Here is a 10,616-nt window from a genome sequence, read left to right on the forward strand (position 1 = left end):
CGAGTCTCCTGCCTCAGCCTCCCAAGTAGCTGGGACCACAGGCACCTGCCACAACGCCTGGCTATTTTTTGGTTGCAGCCATCATTGTTGTTTGGCGGGCTCAGGCTGGATTTGAACCCACCACCTTAGGTGTATGTGGCTGGTGCCTTGGCCACTTGAGACACAGGCGCTGAGCCATTATTGTTATTTTTAAAAACAGAGTCTCACTCTGTTCCTCAGGCTAGAATGCCATGGTGTCAGCATAGCTCACAGCAACCTTAAACTCCTGGGTTCAAGGAATCCTCCTGTCTCAGCTTCCTGAGTAGCTGGGACTACAGGCACCTGCCACAATGCCTGGCTAATTTTTTTTCTATTTTTATTAGAGATGCAGTCTTGCTCTTACACAGGTCGGCCTTGAACTCTTGAGCTCAAGGGATCCTCCCACCTCAGCTTCCCAGAGTGCTAGGATTATAGGAGTGAGCCACAGGGTTAAAATCATTATTCTTACCAACTGTTTTTTTTTTTTTTTTGAGACGGAGTCTCACTATGTTGCTCTTGGTAGAGTGCCATGGCATTATAGCTGACAGCAACCACAATACCTGGTTATTTTTTTGTTGTAGTTGTCATTGTTGTTTAGCAGGCCTGGGTCAGGTTCGAACCCGCCAGTCCTGGTGTATATGGGCAGCACCCTAACCACAGAGCTACCGGCACCAAGCCTATTCCTACCAACTTTTGATATTTTGGTGTATTTCTACCTGCATGTCATTTTCTTTATATAGCAATAACCATAGTATGTGAACAGATACTCACATACTCACTTTTCCCCTCACTTTATAAGAATGTTGCTATGTCATCTTCATAACACATTTTTAATAACCATGTATATGTATTCCAAATTATTTAACTATTCTCCCATTGCTGAATATGTAGACTATTTTATTTTTAGATACTGATACTTTTCTGGTCATTATAACTGTTTTTCAACTTTTGGATTATTTTCTTGAGAGAGAGTTCTCAAAGTGAAATTACTGGATCAAAAGTAATTTGACCACCACCTAGGCTGCAGATGGGCTAATGGAGGAGCTGAGAATCTGCATGCTTTTCATGTCCTTTAAAAGACAGAGACTTCTGTCACTGCCAAGAAAGGGAAGTATGAGCAGCTTGTGCACCCCACAACTGACTGCCTGATCTCATCAAGAAGGGCTCATTTCTCCTGTCACAGGCTTACAGTGCCCTTTTCCTGCTTGAGCTTTCTTGTGGCGCAGATTGCCCCAACTCTCACTATCACAGCCAGCACATGAACTCAGGGAAGCTTGAGGGCAAATTTGGCAGCTCAGCTCAGTTGGGTCCCTCTAGGACTCAAGGGTGACATGTAGGGGCCTGAGAATGGGATTACCTAACCTAGTCAAATACCACTATCGTTTAAACACCCTCCCTGTGGGGGAGGTCAAATTCACCCAAATCATCATCAGCAGCACATTGGTACCTACCTATAGGAGCTGGAAGGCAGTGTATGTCTCCCTCTCTATACTGAACAGTAGAGTTCCTACCAAGAGACCAGATGACTGTAAAACTGCCTCTTTTGAGCTGCAAGAAGAGGTTCCAGATGAGAAGGAAACAGTGTAAGAACTCTGGCAACATGAAAAAACAGGCTATTTCGACATCCCCCAAAAGATCGCACTAGTTCTCCAGCAATGGACTCTAACCAAAAAAATTTTTTGAAATGTCAAATATGGTATTCAAAATATAGATCATAAGTAAGTACTATGGGATTGATGGGAAAGTTGAAAACCACCACAAAGAAACCAAAAAAAAAAAAAAAATCAGGATATGAATGACAAGTTCACTAAAGAGGTAATCTAAGAAAAAACATAATAGGTGTGGTGGCTTATGCCTGTAATCCTAGCACTCTGGGAGGCCAAGTTGATGGGTGCCCTGAGCTCAGGAGTTCAAGACCAGCCTGAGAAAGATCAAGATGCCCATCTCTACTAAAAATAGAAAAACTAGCTGAGTGTTGTGGCATATGCCTGTAGTCCCAGCTACTTGGGAGGCTGAGGCAAAAGTATTGCTGGAACCCAGGAGTTTGAGGTTGCTGTGCGCTCTAATACCATGGCACTCTGCTCAGGGTGACAGAGTGAGACTCTGTCTCAGAAAAAAAAAAAACCCAAAACCCCATAATAGAACTTCTGGAAATGAATCGTTTAGGGAATTTAAAAATACAATAGAAAGTTGTCACAATAGACAGGGGTGTCCGACCTTTTGTTTCCCCATATGCTGCACACTGGAAAAATAAGAGCTGTCCTGAGCCACATGTCAACTACACAGATACTAGCAAAAGCTTATTAGCAAAAACAAACAAACAAACAAATAAACAAACAAACAAAAAGTCTATGCATACTTTTCATGATATCTGACACCGCTGATAAACAAAAAAAGTCCTTATAAAATCATCATGCGACCAGGAGGCCACAGGTTGCACACCCCCGGACTAGACCCAGCTGAGGAAAGAATTTCAGAGCTTGAAGACAAGGCTTTTGGATTAACCCAGTCAGAAATGAAGAAAAAGGAATAAAAAAGAATGAACAAAGTTTCTGAGAAATTTGGGATTATGTAAAGCACACAAATGTAAGAATCATAGGTATCACTGAGGGAGAAGAAGAAAAGGCAAAATGCATGGAAAACCTAAGAGGAATAATGGAGAAAATGGAAATCTTTCCTGGTATTGCTACAGATTTATTTATTTATTTATAGACAGGGTCTCTCACTCTGTCACCCTGGCTTTAGTACAGTGGTATGATCACAGCTCACTGTAACCTTCAGCTCCTGGCTCAAGTGATCCTCCTGCCTCAGCTCCCTGAGTAGGGCCTTAGGGATGTAGTCCCAGTTACTTGGGAGGCCCATGCCCAAGCCTAGTTTTTAAATATTTTATAGAGGTGGGGGTCTTGCTATGTTGGTCAGGCTAGTCTTAAACTCCTGGCCTCAGGCGATCCTCCCACCTCAGCCTCCCAAAGTGCTGGGATTACAAGTGTGAGCCACTATGACTGGTGAGAGATTTAGACATCCAGGTACAAGAAGGTCATTGAACACCTGGAAGATTCATGGCAAATAGGACATGACCAAGCCACATCGTCATCAGTCTGGCCAAAGTTAAAGTGAAAGAGGATATATCACAAACTGTGAGACAGGGTTTCACTGTGTTGCTCGGGCTAGAGTACAGTAGTAATTTATAGGCACTGTGCCTGGGTCCAGGATTCTTAGTTTATTGTTCTTTCTGCAGCCCTATGTGGCCCAAATTTCAGAAGTGTAACTAAAAATGACACTGTACAGTACTGTAGTATTACGTCTCACAAACTTCAGACATGTATAAACCATCTTCATGATTTTTTTTCCTACAGCTTGTACCACCTCTACTATTTACTTCATACTTTTTTCTAAATAAATTTACTTTTCAAAACAGTTCATCCTATGCAATATTATCTGCGAAATTACCATGTGATGTATGCTTAATTTTTTTTCTAACATGCAGTAATAAAAACATGTAACTATTAAAGTAGAAAAGAAGCTTACTTCTGTTCCACCTAAAATCAGTTTTGGGAAAACATCGATCCAGTGGATTAAGCATGGGCTTTATATCCAGATAGACCTGGGGTCAATTACTTGACTACACTATGTAGTCTTGAACAAATCAGTTTCTTTGATCCTTGGTTTTTAAAACGAGGGTAGTAATATCCACCTTGCAGAGTTGTTAGGAATAAATGAGCTACTGTGGGTTCCCAGTTCCCAGGTGGGTGTTCAGCATGTTATGGTCATTATTCTGGTTATTACAATGGACCTCTACTTATTTTCTGAAAGAGAGCATCTATGCTGGAATGCTAGGCTTGTGGCTTTCTGCTGATGTATTTGTGTAAAGAAGTTACTGTATTTCCACTTGTTAGGACTTTTGGTATGTTTATCATTATTTTGACTTCCCAGTTCTACTACATGTTTGCTTTGTGTTTTTGGATAAAATGCTTAACTTTTCTGTGTCTCACTTATCTGATTTGTCAAACGTGGCTAGTAATAGTACAGTCACTCCCCCCCTCTTTTTTGACAGAGTCTTACTCTGTTGCCCTGGGTAGAGTGCTGTGGCATCATCACAGCTCATAGCAACCTCAAACTCTTGGGCTCAAGTGATCTTCTTGCCTCAGCTTCCCGAGTAGCTTGGACTACAGGTGCCCACCACAAAACCAGTTAGTTTATTTTTTAGTAAGCAATTCACCTGCCTTGGCCTCCCAGAGTATTAGAATTACAGGTGTGAGTAACTATGACAAGCCAGTCCCCCCCTTTTTCATGGGAGATGTGTTTCAATAACCCCAGTGGATTTCTAAAACCTTGGATAGTACTGAACCATACATATATACACTATGTTTCTCCTATACATGTATACCTATGATAAAGTTTAATTTCTAAATTAGGCCACAGTAAGAGATTATAATAATAAAATAGAACAGTTATAACAATAAACTATAATAAAAGTTATGTGAATGTGCTGTCTCTCTCTACTTGTATCAAAATATTTTAATATTTTGGATCCCAGCTGTAATATTGAAACCGGGAATAGTGGGGGGAATTACAGTACATTAGCGCGCTTGTGTGTTGCTTCCCAGCACTGTCCACTAGAGGGCCTAGGAACAGTAGGGCCTACCAGCAAGGGACATACCCAGTACCTGGGGTTTATAAGTATCATTCTCCCATGAAAGAAACTACGGCTCCCTGGAGAAATGGGTGATTCCAGGGCTGGGGTAGGAAAGCACAAGACGAGTCTGGAGCATCTTCTGGTGCCATAAAGTAAGGAAATGCTTGAAAAATGGCAGGGACATGGTACAGAAGCTAACTAGAGGGAGCTCCTAAGGGCCAATTTTGGTACCATATAAACAACATAATAAGTAATGATGGTATTGGATTCTAACCCATAAATGTCCACGAGTCCATACTGATATAAATAACTAATTGGATAAGTAGGAGAGAATAAATAACTTAATAGAATTCCAATTAATAAATACAGAAGGAATGATGGAAAAAGAAAATCATTATTTGGTTAACACCACAGTAATAATTGTTTTTATGCAAGAATCATCAATGGATTCTAGAATTTAATGGGTATGATGAGAAGAAACAGGCTATTTTCATAGTCCCGAAGTATCTCCCCATAAGGTACATTAATTACAATGAGACAAATAGTGACTTTAGAGTAGAGAAACCTAACAGGTACCACCTTCACCAAATGCTTGGAGTTAGCATCGTCAGTAAGGAGGAGAGGTATCAGTATCCTAGGCCTCTTGATGTGATGTAATGAGGACACACACTCTGTGGTTTTGTCCCCCAAATATATAACCTGAACTTAATTATGAGGAGACATCAGACAAACCCAAATGGAAGGGCATTCTACAAAACAGCTGACCAGAACTCTTCAAAAGTCTCAAGGTCAGGAAAGACAAGGAAAGACTGAGAAACTAACCTAGACTGCAGGAGACCCAGAAGATGTGTCAGATGTGTTCAGTGTGAGATCATGGAATAGGTGCTGGACCAGAAAAAAGACATTAGTGGATGATTAGCAAAATTTGAACATTTGTAGATTAGTTAATATTATTCTATCAATGCTAATTTTCTGGTTGTAATAATCATGGTTTTGTAAGATGTCATTTATTTATTTATTTTTAAAGTCAGGTGTTCACTCTGTTGCCCAGGCATTAAGTGCTGTGGCATGATCACAGCTCACTGCAGCCTCCAACCACCAGGAGTAAGCAATCCTCCTGGCCTGGCCTCTTGAGTAGGTGTGCCACAACACCTGTCTAATTGAAATTTTTTTGAGAGACAGAGTCTTGCTGTGTTGCTCAGGCTGGCTTCAAACTGCTGGCCTCAAAGAATCCTCCTAGCTTTACCTCCCTAAGTGCTAGGATTATGGATGTGAGCCATTGTGTCTGTCCTGTAGGTGGTTATTTAAAAAAAAACTGGATGGGGCAGTGCCTGTGGCTCAGTGGGTAGGGTGCCGGCCCCGTATACTGAGGGTGGCGGGTTCAAACCCGGCCCCAGGCAAATTGCAACAAAAAAATAGCTGGGTGTTGTGGTGGGTGCCTGTAGTCCCAGCTATTCAGGAGGCTAAGGCAAGAGAATTGCCTAAGCCCAGGAGTTGGAGGTTGCTGTGAGATGTGTGATGCCACGGCACTCTACTGAGGGCAATAAAGTGAGTCTCTGTCTCTACAAAAAAAAAAAAAAGAAAGAAAGAAAAGAAAAAAAACTAGATGAAGGATACATTGAAACTCTGACTATTTTTATAATATTTTTGAAAGCCTGAAAAATAAAGGGTTAAAAAATAAAAACAAATGCATTAGATTTCTGTGAGGACAAAATAAGAGAACATATGTGAACAATACCTGAGACATAGGAGTTCTTAGCTCATCAGCTATTGTTGTAAGTAATTTTATAATTAATAGATAATAATTATTTTGAGATACAGTCTCATTTTGTCACCCTCGGTAGAGTGCCATGGTGTCACAGCTCACAGCAACCTCAAACTCTTGGGCTTAAGCAATTCTCTTGCCTCAGCCTCCTGTGTAGCTGGGACTATAGGTGCCCACCACAATGCCTAGCTAGAGATAATTATTATTATAAGTAATTTATTTCCTAATATCCTCACATTCTCACCTACTTCCTTTTTCTCCTATCCCCTGTACAAAGCATATTGAACATGTATGTGGTTATTTTAAGGGATAAAATAGGCTGGGTGCAGTGGCTCACGCCTGTAATCCCAGCACTTGGGAGGCCGAGGCGGCTGAATTGCCTGAGCTCACAGGTTCAAGACCAGTCTGAGCAAGAGTGAGACTTTGTTTCTAAAAACTATCTGATGTAGGTGCCTGTAATCCCAGCTACTCTGGGAAGAGAATCACTTGAGCCCAAGAGTTTGAGTTTGCTGTGAGCTGTGATGCCAGGGCATTCTACAGAGGATGACAAAGTGAGACTCTGTCTCAAAAAAAAAAAAAAAAAAAAAAAAGGAGATAAAATAGGATTAGGTTTAGTTTGAGAATTATTTCAGGGGCCAGGGGTGTCATTTCCTCTATCTACTAATTAGCTCAGACTTAGGCCCACATTGTAAAACTTTGCCTGGCCTGGGAAAAACGGCTTGAGCCCAGCCACCACCCAAATGATGTGGTTTGTGACTGCACCATCTGGTTGCACAGTTTGTTGCCCTGTGCTTTAGGAGCTACTTTAGAAATTCCATTCAATACATTTACTGAATTCTTCCTAGGACATGTTATAAATTATTTGATCTTCACAACAAGTCTGTATGAGAAGTGGTATGTTATTCATTTAAGATGATACAACTTAGGCTCATAAAATGAAGTAACAGGTGGGCTCAGTGGCTCATGCCTGTAATCCTAGCTCTCTGGGAGACTGAGGCAGAAGGACCCCTTGAGCTCAGGAGTTGGAGACCAGCCTGAGCACGACTGAGGCCCCATTTCTACTAAAATAGAAACATTGGCTGGGCATTGTGGCAGGAGCCTGTGGTCCCAGCTATTTGGGAGGCTGAGGCAGGAGGATCTCTTGAGCCCAGGAGTTTGAGATTGCTGTGAGCAACGATGGCACCCCGGCACTCTAGCCTAGGCAACAGAGTGAGACTCTTATCTAAAGAAAGAAAATGAAGTGACTTGTCCAGGGTTGCAAGGTAAGTGGCAGAGCCAGGGCCTGGATCTAGGACCCCTGACTTTGAAGCTAAGTCTAAATATATAGGTGAATGTAAACACGTGCAGCCAGGTTAGAGAACTACTGGCATTGGGCATTGGTTCTCAGCTGGGGGTGGCTACCCACCAGGGAGCATTTGGCAATGTCTGGAGATATTTCTAGCTTTCCTAACAGGGTGGGGTGGGGGAGGGGAAAGCTGCCATTGGCATCTAGTTGATAGAGGCCACATGGGGTAGTGCTAAACATCTTACGGTGCACAGAACAGCTCCCACAGTGAGGAATTGTTCAGCCTCAAATGTCAGTGGATCTGCTATGGAGCTGTGGTGTATAGTCTCAAAAGGATGACATTTTGAACTTGCAAACCTGAGAACATTTCCTTTCACTTGTTAATATTTGCTGAGTACTGTGCTAGACAGCATGAGGGTGATAGAACAATATACCAGTTTGTGCTGCCAAGGAGGTTGCCATCTAGAAAGCAGGGCTAGAGGTAGGAGAGGCCCAGGAACGGTTGGTTGTCGTGGCAGGTGATAAGTGCAAGAAGAGAGAGTACAGTGGGACTAAGCATGCCTTGGTGGGGGTGCACAGCTGGTTGTGGGAGGGGTTGAGAGGAGCTGAGGGAGGATGTGGTTTCTGAGCTGGTGGGAAAACACAAGACCTGTTCCAGGAAGAGCAAATGGTCAAGTTGAGGGCGTGAAGTATTTGTTAGTAAGCAGAGAGGAAGTGCCGGAAAGGTGGGCAGGGGTAGGAGGTTTGCAAGCAGGCTCAGGTCTCCAGCCTCAGGACCTGTCCTAGGATGGAAAAGGCTTCCCTTCCAGAATGGTGTGCGGGGAAGTGTTGGTGGCATGTCCGGTGCCCTGTAAAGAACATAAGCAAGGACTTCCTTGTCTTCTGTGAACGTACAGTTGCCTTCAACTCCTTTCCACCACCATCACCACATTTGGTCCTGGGGAGATACACCCCCTCTTCTGGAAAAGGGGTGGGGGAGAAGGTGAGGGAGCAAACCTGTGTTGAGCTGGTATTTATGTACATATGCATGTTTTGCCAGCTCCAGATCCAGACCCTCATGGCGTCTCATTTAACTCTCATTTAATAGTTTCTTCCTTGGCTCGGCGCCTGTGGCTCAACCGGCTAGGGCGCCAGCCACGTACACCTAAGGTGGCGGGTTCGAATCCCCAGCCCGGACCCGCCAAACAACAATGACGGCTGCAGCCAAGGAATGGCCGGGCGTTGTGGCGGGCGCCTGTGGTCCCAGCTACTTGGGAGGCAGAGGCGGGAGACTCGCTTGAGCCCAGGAGTTGGAGGTTGCTGTGAGCTGTAATGCCACGGTACTCTACCCAGGGGGACAGCTTGAGGCTCTGTCTCAAAAAAAAAAAAAAAAAAAAAAAAAAAAATAGTTTCTTCCTTTTGGTAAATGGCACTGAGAACCGCTCACTCTTCCCAAATCCCTGTAGTTACAAGGGGCTACGTTTTAGTGCAGGTGTGGCCTTTTTTACTACATTTTCTCCTCCCTTTTCCCCTTCATAGACAATTAATCCCATTTACCTGGATTTGTGCTGCTAGAGACCATGGCCGTCAGCATTAGTAGCAGGAACACAAGGAGGGAAGAGACTGGAACTTTCATGGCAAATGTTGGTGCTGCTGGGAGCGGCTTGAAGAGTGGTCGAAGGTCCTAGTTAGTGGCTTCTGATCTCTGGGGATGGCTGGGGCTAGGTACTGAGGCTGGCAGTCTGCACGTTAGTCCCAGGCCAGTATTTACATAAAAGGGCAAGAACAGGTGAGGTGACGCTGGCCTTGCTGTTAGGTAACAGATCAGACCATGTGTGTTACTAGAATCTGGGAGGTAAAACTGGTCAAACAAAAGAAATGCAGCACCCTTAAGAACATAAGAAGTTGACTGATAACTTGGCAGCAGTGCTCGTTCCCTCCCATACTCCTTCTCGCCTCCCCACCCCTGCTGCGTTATGATTTCTTCCTCAAGTCTTTTTTTTCTCGGTTGGATTTCCTTGTACTTTCCAGTGATTCTCTCTAGCTGAATATTTGTCAGGAAAGTGGGTGCTAAGTGTTGGCAGACAGGAGCATGACATGGTCTGTTTCCCCTCTGTCCTCCTGCTCCCATCCTTGGCAAAATATTGGCAACAGTAGTGTTGTTGCCTGGGAAATTTCCCATGTCCCAGCTCTGTTCATAGTTCTCTCTAAATCTGTAGCCAGTAAGGTGGCAGCAGAGCAGCATCCAAGAGAAGAGGCAGTTCTCTCTTGCCCAAAATGCTGCCTCTGGAGCACGGGGTTAAGTCAGGCTTCCTCTTTCATCTGTTGGGGAGGTGGCTGTGGCTTGTTTGATCCAGTCTAAAGGCGAGAGAGCTGGGTGTGGAAGACACCCCTAGATTTAGTAAAGGCCCAAAAGGATTTGAGAAATAGGAGCCACAGGAAGGAAGGAGCTCTAAGGTGTGTTTGCCCAGCTGCTGGGGCTCCTGGCTCCAGACCTTGTTTGGAAATGCCCCCAAGCAAAAGAAGAAAGGTAAAAATACTTACAGCAAACACCAAGGGTTATGGGAACACTTAAGTAGACTTTAGGAAAGCTGCTTAGAGAAAGAGGAGAGGCTTGAATGCTGGGTGGTATTTGTGGGGGGGCTCAAGGGAAGGTTAACAGGAGGCCCTTCCTGGAAGCCCCCCGGCCAGGAGTGAGAATAGGTGGTCTGATTTTGTTTCAGCTGAGAGGAGGGAAAAGGCAAGGCATGAGTGAACTCCCTCTTGAGCAAGCGTCCTCAAACTACGGCCCAGGGGCCACATGCGGCCCGCCTAGGACATTTATCTGGCCCGCCGCTGCCTGTCCTGCTTAGCAGCTGACTTGTCCAGGGGCCCGCAGTCTGGCCCTCCAATGGTCTGAGGGACAGTGAACTGGCCCCCTGTTTAAAAAGTTT

The 10,616-nt window shown here is 44.1% G+C and overlaps 1 protein-coding gene across 1 annotated transcript in view; it reads right to left on the reverse strand.

Annotated features, from left to right (window-relative positions):
* CXCL17 (C-X-C motif chemokine ligand 17) overlaps positions 1-9,385 on the reverse strand; it is a 16,970-nt gene extending 7,585 nt beyond the window's left edge. Inside the window, exon 1 of the mRNA XM_003799481.3 lies at positions 9,241-9,385. Coding sequence (XP_003799529.1) covers positions 9,241-9,319 — 79 coding nt within the window. The 5' untranslated portion in view covers positions 9,320-9,385. The remainder of the gene's footprint in view (positions 1-9,240) is intronic.
* Positions 9,386-10,616: the final 1,231 nt, after the last annotated feature.

Source organism: Otolemur garnettii, unplaced genomic scaffold (genome assembly GCF_000181295.1).
Source record: "Otolemur garnettii isolate 467f Iridium unplaced genomic scaffold, OtoGar3 scaffold00152, whole genome shotgun sequence".
Classification (NCBI taxonomy): domain Eukaryota; kingdom Metazoa; phylum Chordata; class Mammalia; order Primates; family Galagidae; genus Otolemur; species Otolemur garnettii.